Here is an 18,885-nt window from a genome sequence, read left to right on the forward strand (position 1 = left end):
AAAATTAAGATCGTTTAATCATCAAACTATTTAAAAACAAATTAACGGTATTGGTAAAAGCATCACAAATCGTTTATGCATTTGCTACAATAGATTGACTACACAACTTCAATTTTAATTTATTTTTTGCAAAGATAATCTTTACAATATGATTCATTGTATGAACGATTTTGATCATAAGCACAAAACTCTATGATTCAAATACTAAGAGTTTCGAGTATAAGTTCCTACTCATATTTCAGTTGCCAAGTATTGTTCTTTTTTGTTTTGGTAAATACCAATGAGAGCATACATGTGATTTCATTTCCCCAAAAAATAGGAGAATTTCCTGTCCTTGTTACTAAAATTTATCTTTGTTTTGGAGCACCGAAAGAACTGGATTTTTGGTGCTTACAAAATAAACAGAATCAAGAGGACTTGATCGTAATAAATTAGAATCGGGGACGTGGGGGATGATGGTGGTAATTAGGCACAAAAATCTTGATTAAGAGGGGTCATGACCAAAGAGAGCTAAGCTAGCTTTAATTAGCGTCTGGTGAGAGAGTGGAACCCATTTTTCTGCAGCCAGCCGTTTTGTGCGGTCGACGGTCTAATTTGTGGTGGGAATCCTGATGATGCTGCAGCAGTTGCAAATAAATCGGAGGTCGGAGTAGCGGATTGCCATTGGTGGTGGTGGTCGCTCATTGACAGTGAAAGATCACTGCCAATGCGGCCCCCTCCTTCACTGCTGCTCGGAAACTGAATCTACCAAAAATATAATTAACTTATAATAAGCAATTAATCACCATCAACTTCACAATGTACTATAGGAAATTATGGGTAAAGATAAATATTAATTGTGCTCACATGATGATAATTTGGTGAGTTGAAATGTGGTGGGAAATTGTGAGGCATTTGAATGTCTTCGGCAGTAGGCCTCCTACTACTGAACTGCCCATATTTATGCATTTCAGCTGGGACTTGAGATTGAAGGTTGGTTCGGAGTAGAAGCTGCATGGCTTCACTCTCCAAGTACCCGTCTTTTCTCTGAGCATCAATGTCGTCTCGAGATCGATCCCGTTGTATGTTAAGCTATTAAACGAAGGAAACATAAACTTCAGAAATGATTAATAACGTGTGAAATGTTTTCTAACCAAACTTATGTCGACCAATATAATTATGTTCTATAATATGGCAACATAAGATACCTTAGGCCGAAATCCTTGACTCCTCCAATCAGCATCAAATTGCATCGAGACAGAATGCTGGCGTTCCGGTGCAGCATTTTGGCTGTTATTATCATTCCCTAATGCTTGATTGTTTTTCTTTGAGTTTGAGCTTCCCAAACTCAAATCAAGGTCGTGATCCGCAGCATTAACACCCGATGATTCTACGCAAATACATATCGAACTGAATAATTATACTAATTAAATCAAGCTAGAACATATGATCAAATCATCATCAAACTACAATGCATCAACATTTTCCTATTTAGTTATATTTACCAGAGGGGTTGAGCTCGTTCTCGTAGATGCTGGGATCAAAGTTGGTGACAGCTTCTTTGCCATTACACTTGATTGCTGCTTTGTCATAAGCCCTACAAGAATTCAATCATATAATTACTAAAGACTACAAATATACCTATATTATATATGCACACATATACACACCTTGCAGCATCAATCTCAGTGTCAAACAATCCCAAATAAACGTATCTGCCAAACAATTTAGCATAAAAAGTCATAAAAATTGTAGAAATTAATGAAGAAAAATAGTAAAATGAACAACAAAAACAGTGAGAAACTTGTGCGCAGGATGGAAGCTAATTAAGGTTTATTTTTTTCTTGGGTTAAACACGGTTTAATTAATTAATAATAATAACAGAAGGAGCGAAGCTGCTGGAATTATTAATTTTGTACTTACTTTTTGCCTAAAAATTGGCCCATCCTGGCCTCCCATCTGCCACACTTGTGCAAGGTGACCCCTCTATATTTGGAGCTCCCTCTCGGGAAGCCGGTGCTTTGTCGGCGAAGTACATGCACAAACTCCTCCTTTGTTAAATTGCTCATCTGCTTGCGTGTTCCATTCCATGCAAGAAAAAGACATTTAACATCATAATCATCCCAAGAAAATCATAATATGAATCTTAATTTCCCTTGCTCAAAAAATATGTTTCAAGCTTTTCATGTCCTCTGGATCTCAGTTCATATGTCCCGTTCAGTAATTTAGATGGATGCAGCATTCAATATTGCTTGTATGATTATTAATTAAAATAAAAAAATTGTGTATATATATATGTATTGCTAACACTGTTGAAGATAAGGTATAATAAAACTGTTGAAGATAAGCGCAAATCCATTCTCTCTTTCTCGGGGGCCGTACACACCACACACATACTCGCTGATGAACTCACCTGCTTCAAGTCTTCTTCATAATCCTCTATTGTAAAATTTATGTCAGCCTCCACTCCCCGGAACTTGATCGCCGCCCGATCATACGCCCTGCATTTTAATTAATTCCCACAAAATTAATTAAGATTAACAGGATGTATCATATGATTAATAACAATATTTGAGAAGCAAAGAGCTCACCGAGCAGCTGCATGCGCTGTGTCAAACCCACCTACAAATCAAAGTTTGTAAAAAAAGAAATAACCCATCCCATCTCATCAGCATACATATCAGAAAATTAAACAAGAAAAAAAGAATGTGTGTGGACAACCAAAGGACAAGGGCACCATTTTTGTGTCGAAGAAATAAAAGACCCAAATAATTATACGAATTTCTTACCAAGATAAACCTGCTTCCCACAATCCCTGTATATCCGAAGTAGAAATCAAAAAGCCAAAAATAGAAAACGCAAAATTGTCTGATTGGCCAAATAATATGGAGAAATGTTCAAGTCAGTAATAAGAATGGAAGTACAACCAGTTTCAACTAATTAACTGACCAAATATGAGACTCCCAACGGCCAGTCCTCCGGTAAAACGTAACACCCCGGTACTGGGAGCTCCTGGAGCGGGGCCCACGCCGGCTCTTCTTCATGGGCTGGTGGGAGGCCTCCGCGGTGGGCGGTGGCTTCCCCGGACTGCCCGAATCCGACTGCCCGAAATTGACCCCGACCCAGTGGGCTCGGGGAAACGACGATGATGTAGAAGGAGGTGGTGGGATGCTGCCGCCGCCCGCTGCGGACCCCATTACGTCAAAATTAGAGGAGGAGTCGTCTTGCTCCACCGGAAAGAACTGTCTGGTGACGGTCACAGGCGGATCGCTATCCATGGACTCCTCGTGGGTCACGGAGAACCCGAATATCTTTCCTCCTCCTCCCCCACCTCCTCCTCGCTTCTTGGCGAGCTTGGTTGGGCCGTCGTCCTGATCTTCTTCTTCGTCTGATCCGTCCTCCTCTATGACCACGGCCGACGAGCTTGAATTGGATACGGATCCGACCCGTTTGCCCTTTTCCTCGTCTCCGTCTGCCGATGTCTTCTGGGAGGAACAGCCTTCGGATTCCTCGCCACGTGGCCGCTGATCAGGCGAGTCATTGAGATCCCACATTTTTTTTATCTCCCTGTCTCCCTCTTGTCTGTCAGCTGTTTGGTTAATGGTCGGTTTCATTTTTCACATTAAACCCAGAATTCAGCGTGGCAAAAAGCTTCAACTTGAGCAAAGAAACATGAAGAAAAAAAGTTGGAGAGAGAGGAGAGAGAGGAGGTTAGTGATGTGGTTGTGTTTGAAGAAAGTCCAGAGAGAAAAAGATAGCTAGAGAGCTATACTATAGAGAGAGAGAGGTAGAGGTGATGCAAGATCTTGTGCTGGAATGGCACCTAAACTGCCCAATACAGCAATAGACGAGGCCAGTTTTCAGCAAAGCTTTAGCTCAAGCATCCCACCACACCCTTAATGTTAATACCTCTCTCTCTCTCTCTATCTTTCTTATTTTTGTTTCTTTTTATTTTATGCAAATCAATCATTTTTATAAAAAAATTGTTGTATGTATTTTTGGCATCTATATTAAATAAAGCCCAAGTTTCTTTCTTTTTTTACTTCTCATTTTTCTTTAGTTGAACCTGTTGGGTTTGGTACAACTTTACTGTTCGCTCTTTCTCTCTGTAACCATGATAATCTGATCTCGAATCAGTCATTTACAAAAATCGAATCTAAATATTTTTACTTATAAGCAGATTAAAATTCCATTAGATTGCTATAATAATGTCACAATGTTTTTTATTTTTAATCTTTAATTTTGTTGGTGGTTTGATCATATTAAGGAGCATGAATATATAGATCAGATGGGGAAATGGGAGGAAAAAAAAAAAAAAGAACCATCTCTTTCTTTACACAACTTTCCCACGTTAACCAAATCGAAAAGCATTCTCTCAATTCTTTCTTTCTCTCTTCTTACCCACTAATGGAAATAGACAACCCAAAGACTCAATTACCTTTATTGGCTACATAATTATTCAACGTTCACATCACAAATCACCCTCCCTTCCTCTACCCCGTGAGAATTTTTAGTGTGTCCAAAACACGGAACGTAAAATCACATATCATTATATAATTAGAATGATATAACAATAAAACTTTATCCTACTAAATAGGGTTGGCTATATGAATTCTAGACTGTTACTACACTTGGTGTGTGCCAAGTTTTCCGGTAGATCCAAGTACTACAAGTCTTCTATTCAAGTACTTCAAGTCTTTTCTTAGAGTCTATTTTCAAGTCTTATTAGATCCTCCTTTACTCTTTTACTCCTAAACTTCTGTCTTATAATCGCATCTTCTAAAAAAAATTTTAATTATATAATAATATGTAATGTTCTGATCGATATTTTACGCACTTTGAAAAATCTATCTTCCCACATATAGATAGAAGCATATTATCATTATTATATTATTTATATTATAATGTATCTCACTTCATTTCACTGTCTTTTCACATATTCAGGTTTCTCACCTTTCACCTGGTTTTTACCATAAGAGAGTGGGGCAGTAAATAGCGTGTAGACAGTAGGGGCATTTTGGGAAACCAAAAAGGGCTATAATTATTGTGTGTGACTCAAGGACCTCAGAAAATGAAAGGGCAGAGAGAGAGGAGGAGGAAGAGAGGGAGAGAGAGAGAGAGAGATTGGTTGTTATTACTGGGTTTGGTTTGGTATCAGAAAAAGGAAATGGGAATAATGGTAGGAAAAGGAAGGTATTTCCAAAAAAGTCCAATCCAAGAGTACGGGAAGAGGGCCACCTTTGCCTCTTTCGTTATTGTTTAGCCAGCCAGCAAGCAATTACAACAATGGCTTCCTTGGCCCCTTCCCATTTGCTGTACCTCGTATTTTTCTGTGTTGTTGTGGCCCTTTCTCTCCCATTCCTCCTCCCTCACTCTCCCTCTTTCCCGCGTCTTCTCCACCTTCCTTTTTTAATTATATTCACATGTTTATGTTTAATTACTTAAACTACTTTTACAACAAGATTACTTCTTCTTCGTGTCATTCCTTTTCACGGATTTGGATCTCATCTGGATCCAAATTAGTCATTCATTGTGCATTGTATCGGTTATAAATCATTTGACTTTTTTATTTAAAATTAAACATAAATAGTACTTAACGAAAATTGACCGCACGATATATGATAAATGATTAGAATGTAGGATCTCGAAGAGGATCCTCTACACCCATGTGATCCTTCGTTTGAATAATGTGATTAATTATTGTTGGACTTATACTTTAAATTAGTGTTTTAAATGGAGTGTGATATCCACAAACCTCTTTTTACTTCTCACATACCCTTTTAATTTTCAGCAGTTGGATCAGATGAAGTAAATAAAATCAATGAACAGAAATTAAAAAGATGTGTATGAAAAGTAAAAAAAGGTATGTGGATAGCACACTCTTTTAAATTTGCAGCACCTTTTCACAGTACTTTAGAACACATTCTCACTTTGCAATGGAAGGTTTCAAATGAATTTTGTAATTAAGAATCAGTTAAAACATCCAAAGTGGATGGTTAAGAGATTTTTTCTTCAATTGAGCTCTTCAAGTTTTTTTTTATTATTATAAAAACTTATAGTTGTTAGGATATTCATTGCTCAGTTTTTTCTTTTCTATTTGATTATGTTTAAAATTTTCCATGAAGTCATTAGGAGTTTGCTTATTTTGATTTCTCTCTTTAAGATAGATATTTCATTTTAGTTTTTGTCTTGGTGTTTGATTTGCTAGGTCTACAGCACTTAGTGTTCTCGGGGTCATGGCATTGATTAGGTGGTGCCATTTGTAACAACCCATCCAAAAAATTACGGGTTTTATACTTTTAAAATGTGAAATTACGAAAATGCCTTCAAGGCAAATGAGTTGACTTTTGTTGACCACTTTTTCGTGTCATGTAAGATCTGTTTTCTTGACGCATCCTCGTAGTACTCGTCGCTAAGAACGCGTGGACGCAAACGTAACGTAATTTGGAGTTATAACGAAACAGTTATAAATGAACAAAGTTGAGGGCAAAATGGTTATTTGACCATAAATCTGGAAGGCTCCAGATTTGTTGGAGCAACAGTCTTGTGCCACGTGTGTGACTATGATGGAAAGAAGATGAGAGAAATAAGGGAGGGGTGATGCCCAATCAGGAAGGGGAGGAGAGAGACTGACCAATCAAAAGAAAGAGCAAGGAAGGGAAATGAGGGAGGAGAGAATGAGGGAATCCGGACCACCCTTCGACCTGCAACCCGACCAGATTGCTACAAACACCCCGACATCTTTCACGGCGTTTCTCCGGCAAATCATGGGGAACCACCACCACCAATCAACTCAGCGTCATCCCAGCTCATATTCCTACCCAAACTTGACGGTTCTGGGTCACGATTTCACGACCAAAGAACGTCGTCTTCTTTAGCGAGTTCGTGGGGTGCACGGCGGCAATCCACCATTTCTGAAGCTAGTGTAGTCGACCACCACCATCAATCGACTCCCCTTGAGGTCAAGAACAAAGCCTATGCATTGGTTGAGGCGTCAGAGCTTGTTTGGGATCATATCAAGAACACCCTATTTCTAAGGTTTTTGGCAGATCGAGATAGTTTTCAGGTGTTTCCCTGCTGAATTGGATTTCGGCCCAGGTATGAAAGTTGTTCCTCTCATTAAGCTCTACTTGCCTATAAAATTTGGTAATTTTTAAAGTAAGTCAAAAAATTGGGTTTTCGTTTGCCGAAAATCACTACATGCGGCGGCGCGTGGTCTTCCAGCCGCCGTCCCGTGGTGGCACGTGGGGGGAAACCCAAGGTCTCTCTGTAGATTTTTCGACGTGCCGAATCCGAATCCGTTATTCGTTTTCCCAAATTCTATCGTTTAAGTAGAGTTTTACTAAATGATCTCAAATTGTGCTTAGGCGCGTTAATGGGAAGCGACACCATTCTCGCTAGTTCGAGTGGCTCTCTGGCAATGGAATACTTGTGAGCGGACCCTTTCTTAACTTACATGTTTTTATAAAATCTTAGCCTAGCATGCATTTCATAGTTCATGATTTGAATATGTTTTATAATATGCGTTATAGACTTCTATATTGGTGGTTTATGAAATATTTATGATTTATCGAATTTATGTTTTATTAAAGGTTTGAATTATTAGAATTGCGTATATGAATTTCTATAGATTTCAAATATGATTTATTTTGCGGGTTTATGAATATGAGATTCCATGGATTTATGAATATGATTTATCGTGGAGTTATGAGATAGTCTTTGAGCTTTTGAGCTTTGATGATTTGATATGAGATTTTTGAGATATGTTTTTAGTGCTTATCTAGTGGGTTATGATACGACACATCCACACAACATGGGTATTTAGATGTCTATGGCCATAGGACATAGTTGAGGATGTCTATGTATATACCTCTTCTCCGGCATAACCCAGAGTCGTACAACTTCACCTTCGAGTGATGGACCATGGCTTCTTCACTAGTGTAACCCAGTGTTGTACAACTTCACCTTCGGGTGATGGACAGGTACTATCTTCGGGCGAATAAGGAGTTGATGATATACCCCCAGCTTCACTAGCCTGGGGCTAGTGTCGGTGTGTGATGTAATATGTATATGCTTGTTCTCTGGCGTAACCCAGAGTCGTACAACTTCACCTTTGCTTGATGAACCCCCGTACAGCTTCACCTTCGGGTGATGGGCGATATATGTGTTATATCCTCTTCTCCGGCAAAACCCGGAGTCGTACACTTTCACATTTGAGTGATGGACCACGGTTTCTTCACTAGCGTAACCCAGTGTCGTACAGCTTTACTTCTGGTGATGGTTATGCCTTCAAGCCACTATGATACCTCTAGTGAGTACAGTATTGATAAGATTTATGGATTTGCCTTCGGCCAGTGATAGCACTGTTATCGAGCATTGTTTTACACTTACATGTTTTACGAACGTTTTCATTGCATGTTAGAGTTTTCAGAAAACTTATGATGTAGTATTATATGTGTTTTCAAAACAAGGGGTTAGTATGTTCAGAAATAAAATGGTTTTCCTATTATTAGTATTAATATAAACTTTGGTCCACTCACCTTTTCTGTTTTTGCACCCCCCCAGGAGTTAGAATCGAGGCACACAATCTCGGCGTCAGGGCACTTCCATTGAGGCATCTTCGAGTCTTCTCAGTGTATGACTCATTTCTTTGTTCGTACTTTTTATTATAATTCCTTCACATTATTCTTAAGTAGTTGTATGCTCTGCGTACAATTCTGCTTTGGTTTAATTCGTTCTAATTACATTTTCTTAATTGTATCCATGTTTCAAATGGCTTCGTCACCCTCGGGTGTCGGCTAGCACATGTCTACCTTAATATTTAGGGATATCGAGGTTGGGGCTTGTCACCATTAGACCCATGGGTATCATACTCTGATTTATGATTTGAGAGTTTTTATTATCACCTGATCTCAAGTAACTAGGGATTTAAGGATTCTTTAAATCGATCTGTGTAATTTTGCGAATTCTGGTGAGCTTAGCTTCAAAGTACTTGAAGTTTGCTCATTACTTTGCAGTTGATCATACTTTACTATAAATTTCTTAGTTCTAGTTTGCAAAAATCTTTTCTAGCTGAATTCTTCGTGAGTATGTCTTTATAATTCCAACTTTTTTCAATAAGTAAAATATCAACTTTTTCAAAAGCATTGGTTATTAACTATTTAATTAGTCCAAATAGTAGATAGAGCCATGTAAAATGTCATATTACAAAGGTAAATGCCATGACAAATGACATTGCACAAACAGCAAAATCGTATCTAGTCACTCTAGTTCAGAAGCATGGTCCAACACAAAATACTTAAATTGTCAAACTGGGAACTAAAGCAACAACAAAATAACCAAAAAGAAAAGTAAGGAACAATCCTAACAATCTCACCAAGTCTATGGAAAAATATTTAGGCCAAATAAAACTTTGTTTCCATATATTGGTGCCATAGAGTTGTTCCTAAGCAAGAACCCCAAGTACAATCACTCAGGTCCTCCGCTAAGATAAAGTCTTAGTGGTATTAATTGTCTAATAAATGTTCATCACATGTTTAAAAAGTACATTATTATTAGGGCCCAAAAATTTTGACCTATAAGCCCAATAATATCTTGAAGCTCAATCATTGCATGCACGTCACAAGCCAAGCTTAAATTCATGCATAAAAAGCAAAATGAAGGGTATTTAAGCTTACAATCACACCACACTGATAAAATAATAGTTTATAAATTGGACATTTGTAAAACACGTCAAGCCCATACAAATCAAGCATATTTATCGTGCAAACTCTATAATAATGTTAATACGTGTATGTCCTGCCAAGCACACAACACGCTTAACGGGGTTTGCCGAGTGGGTTGTGGTGTGAGTGGTTACAGAAGTTTATTGTGCCTATGTGGAATTAGAATTATGGAACATTTTGGGCTGCTTGGGAGCACAAAAATCTAAGCCTGTGATTTTAAGCTCCACATAGGAAGGCTTGAGAGAGAATAATCTTATCCTCCTTTTTTCCCTTATAAACCAAGTAAGACATTTAGGAAATAATCAAACCCCAAAGCTGAGCTGACTAAATCAAAACGAGTCATGTTTTGACCTAGAGCCAACGCGCCACTTTAATGAGCAGAGAAAAAAAAACAATTCTTTCCAAGCTCATACTTGAAAACGAAAGAGAAAACAGAAGGGATTGTTTCCAAAGATAAAGTCGTGTTGTGGGACATGGTACAGGAAGAAGGAGCCCTGGGCAACGTGTTCAACCTAGGCTTCCTGAAGCTACTAGGCCCTTACAGTGCTATAACAAAGAAGAGCCCTATAGCTGCAGCCATGGAAAGGAGAAGCGAAAACTTGGCAAAATAGGAGGAAGAGAGAAAACCAAAGGATTCCCCAGTTGGAACTTAGAGGAATCCCTACACCTATAAATAAAAAAGGCCATGATGTTGGAGAAAAAACATCGACAATGAGGAGGACGAACTAGGATACGAACACACCAAGCAAATAAAGCTACCTCTAAGTGTTGGAAACCTTAGTTTTTGAACTTTAAGCTTTTACTTTATTTTGAGTCTTCCCGTAAACTTCCCTAGTCACTACAAAAACTACTAAGTATTAGAAACCCTAGATTAGCAATCCTAAAGCCATGCAAGCAAGCACATACTCCCTTTCTCATGCCCAACTAATAGACTTCTAGCTTACACCTCGCTTTTCATTCAGACAAGTTACTATAATTACTCAATCATTATTAAATTGGAGTTATTGATTCATCTGGAATGCTTTCTAAGATATGCTAATTCTTTCGGAGTATTTCAGGACATGGTGCCAAAAACAAACTAGAGGAACTGACTACTTCCATCGGGACCCTAATCAAACTCAATTAAAAATGTCTCCCAACAATCATCCAACCAATAAATGCTTGTCACTTGTGTTATATTTAGGGGCCATTTTGGTTTCAATCCCTAATCAACCTAATTGTTAGACTAAAACCTTGTTTGTTTAAATATTTTGATTGAGGTCCTTAGCCTCATTTAAGAGATTTAACTCATGCATTTATGCATTTAATGTCCCACAAATTTATGAAATTTAAACAAATCAAATAATATTTTTAAAATATAATAAATACTTAAAAATCAATTTTAGAGTATATTGTTCTTCACAAAAATTATAGAAAAAAAAATAATGTACCCACATAATTATTAACATATTTTAAAAAATAACTATTAATATATTTTAAAACATAAAATAATACATATAATTAGCATGGATACATTTAGCAAAATTAAAAATGGGTACAAATAAATTAAAAAATATGGGTACAAATACAAATAAAAGTTTAAAAAATATTGGCATAAAAAAATTAATATATGGGTACAAATAAAACTAAAAATAAAATTGGTACCAAAAAAAAAAAAAGGATTGCAAATTAAAAATGGGTACAAACTATAAATAAAAATATATGAAAAAAAAATTAGCCATAAATATAAATATACCAACCGTAACATTTCTAATACTAAATGAATATATTTAGAAATAAACAATATTTTATTATTGAAATAATTAATGACGTTTATTAAAATCTAAGGATCTTGATCCAAAATTGAAAATGAATAAGATTATAATCAATAAAGTAGGAAAAATACGGATTGGAACTTAATTATTTGTATATTTAGTTATAACAACTTTTCTTTCCATGTCAAGGGGGCTTAATTTTTTTTTTTTTCTTTTTTTTTTTCACTTTAAAGGACCCAACTTTTGGATAGGGTGACAATTTCACATGTTATACCCATAAACATGTTCTTTTAAGGATACAATTCTCCTAGATTGTTTTATTACTTTATTAGAAAACATTTTTTTTTATACAACAAGCTAACAATATTTTTACTCTAAACTAGATAAATAAGGGGATCCTTTCAAGAAATGAGCAAGATTTAGCTAGAGCTAGATGCTGTCAAAATGTGATTGGAGACTGGTAGATCCTGCACTAACTAAAAGACCATTATACTTAGTTAGCCAGGCTAGTTCTGTTTAGATATTGCAAAACACCAATTAGAAACTTATAGACACTTGGATTCTCAAGTAAATTTAATCGAGTAATTCTCCGGTGTATGGTGATCCAACTTCACTAGGTGGTAGATGAGCGTGCTGAGCAACCCCATAGATGAGCGTGTGGGACTAAATTCTGACTTTAACGCTGAAGCGGACTCAAAAACCAATGGATAGATTGGCACATAGATTCGGGGATTAAGAGATAACGTCATGCTTGACATCATCCACACTAAACTCCCCATTTGTTTTATTTTAATAATAAAAAAACTTCGGGAAATTTTATTTACTTCAAAAAGCATACAAGACGCTCTTTTTCTTTCATCTGTCTCTGTGCACGCAATTGTTTCATCGTATGAATGAATATCGTCGTTGTTTTTAAAAAAAATATAAAAATAACTAGCAAAAAAGAATAATACTTATACATTTTAGTGCGTATTCGATCTTTACTGATCCTTTTACCCAAAATAAATTTATCAATATAACCACTAAAGCTATCATTTTGAGAGAAAAAATAAAAATATCAACATAATCTAAAAGGAACTGTTATTAGCATTCTAAAAATCTTTTTTTACACTCCTTACAGTGTATTTTTCTTTTTAATTATATAAAGTTTGATGTACCAAATGAGATTTTTGGAGTGTTAATAACAATTTTAATCCAAAAGAAATTAAAGAAAATTAAGTGCACTGCAGCCTGCAAAGTGGAATAGGAAAATTGATTTTATATTTCTTTTAGTTATGTTTTGTAATTTTAAATGTCAATTATTCTGTACAAAAAATAATATAATACTTGAAATCAATAATTGGAAGGAGCTGGCTGGCTATGGTGTAATATGATACATAAATAAGGGAAGAGACCACATAAACTGACCGCATTTTATAAAGGGTGATATGTTTGTTAACAACTTATCATAATATTTGTCATAACACCTAGATCCAACTTGAAAACTTATCATAATAATTGTCATAACAAATAGATCTAAGCAAGTGTTTAGACAAGTTATCATGCTTATCCTTATCTAATAATTAATCCAAAAAATAATAGAACATGAGCATTCGACGTAAATTAATTGACAATTAAGTGGAGATGGCAGAATCGTTTCAACTACTATGTAAAACTTTCATAACGTAGAATTAACACTGCCAACAACATTTCTAGGCTTTCACATTTAAGTGACTTTCACGTAATCAATTCAAGAGTTGTTTTTGTTAAGTTTTAGGTTGAAATAAGTTGCAACACCTTTATTGTTTGAGTTCGCAATTCCTATGGGAGGTAGTTTTAGTTTTGAATTAGGTTGATGTGTAAGTAAGTTTTACGATTTTTAGTCTGAATCATTATGCATTAGTTTGTTGTGAAAGTTTTGAGTTTTAATTTTGTTTTATATTGATGGTGCTTGATTTAACCTAATTTATTGGCTTAGTAGCACTACCTTATATCTTTATTGACTCTTTGAAGATTAATTGTTGGAGAAAGACCTTGTATTATGCATGCTATTAATGTACGCCATCTTGCATTATAAATGAAATTTTCATCTTATTAAATAAAAATACATCTATTACTAAATTACTTGACCGTATGTATTCATGACACACCCCGACCGAGATCAGGGCGTGCTGGCCATCACGCCGAGGTGACGTAACCATGTGCACAGCGTGGAAGCTAATAAAACAATAATGGAAGAAGTACGAATAAATAAAAACTAGCATACATAAGGTAATAGAAATAAGTGCTTGCGTAAGTGAGACACAAGTTCAGAGCATAACGCCTAAAGCAGTCCAAACTAAAATGATGCGACAACAGTACACCCGAAGGTGGCCCTACGCTGGTGATCGTCTGTCAGAAATGCCGAGAAAGCCCTCTGGGAAACCACCAAACCTGCTAGACAGCTAGAACCTGGAGGGGCGCAAAACAAAAGCGTGAGTGGGCAAAAACAAAGCTTTTCGAAAACCATTTAACAAATAAGTTCTAACCCTTCGCCGTAAAACCTGTATATTTCCTAGAGGTGTGGGGCGAGGTTGCGTCACTTGAGCAAATGTATGAGAAATCACAGAATGTGTAGCACCACAATCAATTAATACTCTAGCAAAATAACCAAGGATATTTAACGTACCCATGATCAAATCCGGATTGTTCTGAGCATCCTGCAGCGAAATATTATGAATACGCCCCTAGGTCTGTTGTCGTCCACCACGACCTCTGCTCGTCTGACCACCACGACTCTGAGTGCCACGCCCCTGACTGGGCTGACCAGACTGCCTCGAAGACCCCGCACTACTCGAAGCAATCTCTCCCTGCTGGAACTGTCATCCCTGAAACCACTAAGAACCGCCTGCTGAAGCTGGAAGATACGGCATATAGCCGCCAGGATACGGAGGATAACCACCCTGAGAATATAGGTCCTGGGGATACTGATACTGTCCTGGGGCATAAGGAACAGCATCACCCTGATAGTGATAGGCACCACCTCGACCTGCCTGTCCATAACTACCCGGACCCTGAATCTGCTGAATCGGCGCAGGTGGCGGCAAGAAAGTCTGCTACGGCTTCTGCTGCTGACTCTGGGGACAATTCGCAGCCCGATGTCCCATCTGCCCACACGTAAAACAACCACTGCTGCCACGCCTACACTCACCAAAGTGCCGATTATTACACCTGCGGCAAAGTGGGGCCCTACCTCTGCCACCATCACCCTGTGTCTGGCCTCTAGCAGCACCAGCAAACCTGCATCCACGTCCCTGACCAGTGGCGCTGAAACCACCGCTAGAAGAGCTAGAACTAGTACCACCCCTCTTGAAATTCTGAGTCCGACGGGGCCCGAGCGACGCTTGACCTTTACCCTTATCATCTTTCTTCTGATTACCGTCTTTCTCTTCCTCATCACTCTCGCTCGACATATTTTCTGAATCCTCAACCCTCAGTAGAATCTCATAAAAATCCTGGTAAGTATTACAATGAGTAGTGGTCGCCATCGAACGCCATTTCTTCTTAGTGCCCAAACGAAAACGACGAAGCATCTCCGCCGGATTACCAGCAATCTTAGGATGATAACGAGACAAATCAGTGAACTTCCGATAGTACTCATTCACTGTCAGCTTCCTCTGTCTCAACTCAGTAAATTCCTGCTTCTTACGATCAATTTACTCAGGGGGCACAAACCTTCTCTTGAACAACTCAATGAAAACATCCCAATCAGTCTTCTCAGCTGGAGTCAAACGACGGAGTTCCTGTTCCCACCAGGCTGCAGACTCCGTACCCAGAAACCACGATGTCGTCTCAACCTACCTCTCGACAGGAAGGTTCCCCTGATTGTGCAACACACGAAAAGTTTTCTCAATGTGCTCTAACCATCGCTCTGCACCCTCGTCACCCTCATTACCTTCAAACTTATCCAACTTCAAATTATACATAGTCTCCAGAGGAGTCCTCTGGGGAGGGCAGATCGCCGACTGAATAGCTGTAGTAATAGCTTCCCCCAACTGAGCAATATCGGGGAAACTAGGCTCAGCAGAGCGACGTGGTTCCCGACGAGGCGGCATAGTTCTGACAGAAGACACCAAAACCATTAGAATACTCACAAAAATACAGGACTGCCAAACCTATGCTCTGATACCAAACTGACACACCCCGACCGAGATCAGGGCATGCTGGTCATCACGCTGAGGTGACGTAACCATGTGCACAGCACAGAAGCTAATAAAATAATAATGGAAGAAGTACGAATAAATAAAAACTAGCATACATAAGGTAATAGAAATAAGTGCTAGCGTAAGTGAGACACAAGTTCAGAGCATAACGCCTAAAGCAGTCCAAACTAAAATGACGCGACAACAGTACACCCGAAGGTGGCCCTACGCTGGTGATCGTCTGTCAGAAATGCCGGGAAAGCCCTCTGGGAAACCACCAAACCTGCTAGACAGCTAGAACCTGGAGGGGCGCAAAACAAAAGTGTGAGTGGGCAAAAACAAAGCTTTTCGAAAACCATTTAACAAATAAGTTCTAACCCCTCGGCGTAAAACCTGTATATTTCCCAGAAAATGAACATATGTACATATATATATATATATATCAATCGTGCTTAAGAATATGCCATGTCAAATCTCACAATGAAATGCAAGTGCTCAAGTAAAAATCATAACAATATCATATAGTCTGGCAGCCGGAGTCACCTAACGTGACCTGTACGGCTGCATCTAGAGCTCAAATCTCAATCTCAATAACTAAACCTGCCCATGAGTCGGAACCACCTAATGTGGTCTGTACGACAGGCCTGGGTGTAATATATATAAACGCTCTAATGCTACGATCACGTGAAGGCTGTGCGAATAATCGCGGGTCACCTACGAGTCGGAACCACCTAAAGTGGTCTGTACGACAGGACTGTGCATCTAACTTGGATCCAAGCTGAGCGTGTGGTGCGGGAGGTGAACAACACGTGAAGGACTGTGCCCTACTCTGGGCGGGAGCACTAACACCGGGGGTGCAGGTTATGAGCTCTCTAAGCATCTCGAATCACTACTGAATGTAAACATGAATAACACTTACCTGGCACTTACCTGTTCGTCCGCAGCACCCAATATGCATATGTATATATATATACAACTAATAATGCAACTAACGATGCATAAATAACGTTAATCTAATGCATGGCATATGGCAAATGACAATTCAAATCAATTTCTGGGAAAATATAAGTATATAGGTATATACAGAAAACCAAAAGCCCACTCACTGGTAAGTGGAAGGGTCGTAACCCCCCTGCCTCGAGTGACCACGCTCGTCCTCGGGATACGTCTCACCTATATGCGAAATAACTATAAAAACGTTAATTTTTAAGCACATAACCAAACTTTAGAAATAACTTCTCATACAATGCTCAAATGGGGTGTATGAATACACCAACGTGATCTACTCAACCTCAGGAACATCCCCATATTTTTAAAATAATTTTCCACCGCCGCACGCGCCTCCACGAGCCGGCCAAGGCACGGCCACGCGCAGGCACGTGCCTGGCACGCTGACGGCGTCAACTGACGCCGTAGGGAATATTCCGTCAGATTTAACAGATTCTATCAACGGCGTCAGGAATATTCCGTCAGACTTGACGGAATATTCTGTCGTCTTCTCCGGCGAGCCTCCGGCGCCGTCGCCGCGCGCCGGAAAATCGGGAAAATTTCAAACTTCGATATCTTCTTCTATTTTATCCAAATTTCACAAAATTGGTACCAAAATGAAGCTTAGAACTAGAGGAACACAATCATACCACTTTCAAGGGCTAAAATCCACAAAATCTCACCTGAAAAATCAACCCAACTTCGGCCAACTTCAAAACTAGTGATCCCGACGTCCAAAACCATCAAACGAACCACTCCGAGCCTCCTAGGGACCTCACCAAGCTACCTACAAGCTTGAAATTCCCTAAAACGTGAGAAATCACGTGTGCATGAACAGTACCTCAATCAGACATCGTGTAATCGACGTGAAAACGAAGGTGTTCTTACTTGAAATGGGCATGGTTGGACTCCTACAAGCCTCACGAGTCTGAATATGTGCTTGGTTACCTCGATCTGTGGAGGTTTGATAGGTTTATGGGTGTGTCCGTACGATGGGGGAGGAAATGGGAAAGGAACTGGGCACGGGATAGGGTGCAGGGAACAGGAGAGAAACGTGTGGGTGCAGGTTAGTGTGTGTGTGGCCCAAAAACATGCCAACAAGGAACCCAAAACAACCACAAAACATAAAGAAAACGCACTAGGGGCAAATCTGTCATTTCACGCGTACGTTTTAAAATTTCTGGGACGGGCTGTCACAATTCAAGTATTTGTTCATATATCAAGCTAAAACTTGAAAACCAGTGTTTTTTTTTGTTAAAAAAAAAAAAAAAAAAAAAAAGCCACTAGTGCTATATACAAAATTATTATTTTTTATCTAAACCAAGTTTTCTTGATTGTTCAAAACTCAACTCTTATAATGTAATTTTAAGTTCAATAAAGGTAGATCTAGTTGTAAAAATTTCCAATATTTATTTACTAAAACTATATATTTTATTTTTTTGGTATTCACCATAGGAGGAGGGAAGAGGAAACGGTGTGTGCGTGTCAGAGGGAAACAAATATCGTCTGGGGAGGGTACGGTCCACGAGACAAGAGAGGTGAAAGAAGGTGGTCACGGGTCACGTCACAGCGCACAAGACAAAATTCCAAACAAGTCCAAACACAAAAAAATTCATTACCAAACACAATGAAAGGCATAAACACGTCTAATCCTCAATAATCCCATCCAATCCCTACAACCAAACACGACGATAGGAGTATTGAGTCGTATGCAGGTAATGAGTGGGTGCAAATGTGGCATTTGCAAAATGCAACCCTTGCCACCAATAACGGAAGTGGGACGAAGCTTTGAATTGAAGAGGTTGTTTTCCTCAAGTGCAAAACAGTTGTACCTTCGTTTATCAGCCCCTCACCATTCAAATCATCTTTTACCCTAAGGCTGCCTCTATAAAGCCCTCTAGGCCCACCCCCTTTATCATCCTTAAACGTTCACTTTGTTTCAAACCTACCCTTCTACCATCCGTGCTTCTCAGTAGGATTGTAACACCGTTATTTTAAATTATTGCTCTACTAGTGTTATAACTACATTTTTGAAGTGATATTATGTCGTCCACTTATTTTATAATACATTGACTAATAATACCACGTTTATTTCACGCCCAAATATTTTTAAAACTTTTATAGAAGGACTTGGTTAGGAACTTCTTATAAATGCATAGTTTGTGTTGAAAAGTCTATAAAGACTTGTGGGCCTGTTTGGAAGTGCTTTTAAACGGACTGAAAGCGCAACTAACACACGCCGACCCAGAATATCCACTTAGACACCTGAATCGAGCTGTG

General features: G+C 38.6%; 1 protein-coding gene across 2 annotated transcripts; it reads right to left on the bottom strand.

Annotated features, from left to right (window-relative positions):
* Positions 1 to 298: 298 nt before the first annotated feature.
* Positions 299 to 3,918, bottom strand: LOC103961581 (floral homeotic protein APETALA 2). Of its 2 annotated transcripts, none has more exons than XM_009374151.3 (10): positions 2,929 to 3,918; positions 2,769 to 2,794; positions 2,571 to 2,601; positions 2,393 to 2,480; positions 1,903 to 2,048; positions 1,650 to 1,694; positions 1,485 to 1,576; positions 1,188 to 1,369; positions 847 to 1,071; positions 299 to 738 (listed from the first exon to the last, which is right to left on the bottom strand). In XM_009374151.3, the coding sequence occupies exons 1-10, from the start codon at positions 3,591 to 3,593 to the stop codon at positions 526 to 528; spliced, it is 1,713 nt and encodes a 570-aa protein (XP_009372426.2). In that variant the 5' UTR covers positions 3,594 to 3,918; the 3' UTR covers positions 299 to 525. The 2 variants fall into 2 exon arrangements, with proteins under 2 accessions (XP_009372426.2, XP_009372425.2); XM_009374150.3 differs by having other exon boundaries at positions 299 to 744; positions 2,929 to 3,914.
* Between the last annotated feature and the right edge of the window lie 14,967 nt (positions 3,919 to 18,885).

This window comes from the organism of the source record quoted next, unplaced genomic scaffold, assembly GCF_019419815.1.
Source record: "Pyrus x bretschneideri cultivar Hongxiangsu unplaced genomic scaffold, Pyrus_bretschneideri_v1 Contig59, whole genome shotgun sequence".
NCBI classification, from domain to species: domain Eukaryota; kingdom Viridiplantae; phylum Streptophyta; class Magnoliopsida; order Rosales; family Rosaceae; genus Pyrus; species Pyrus x bretschneideri.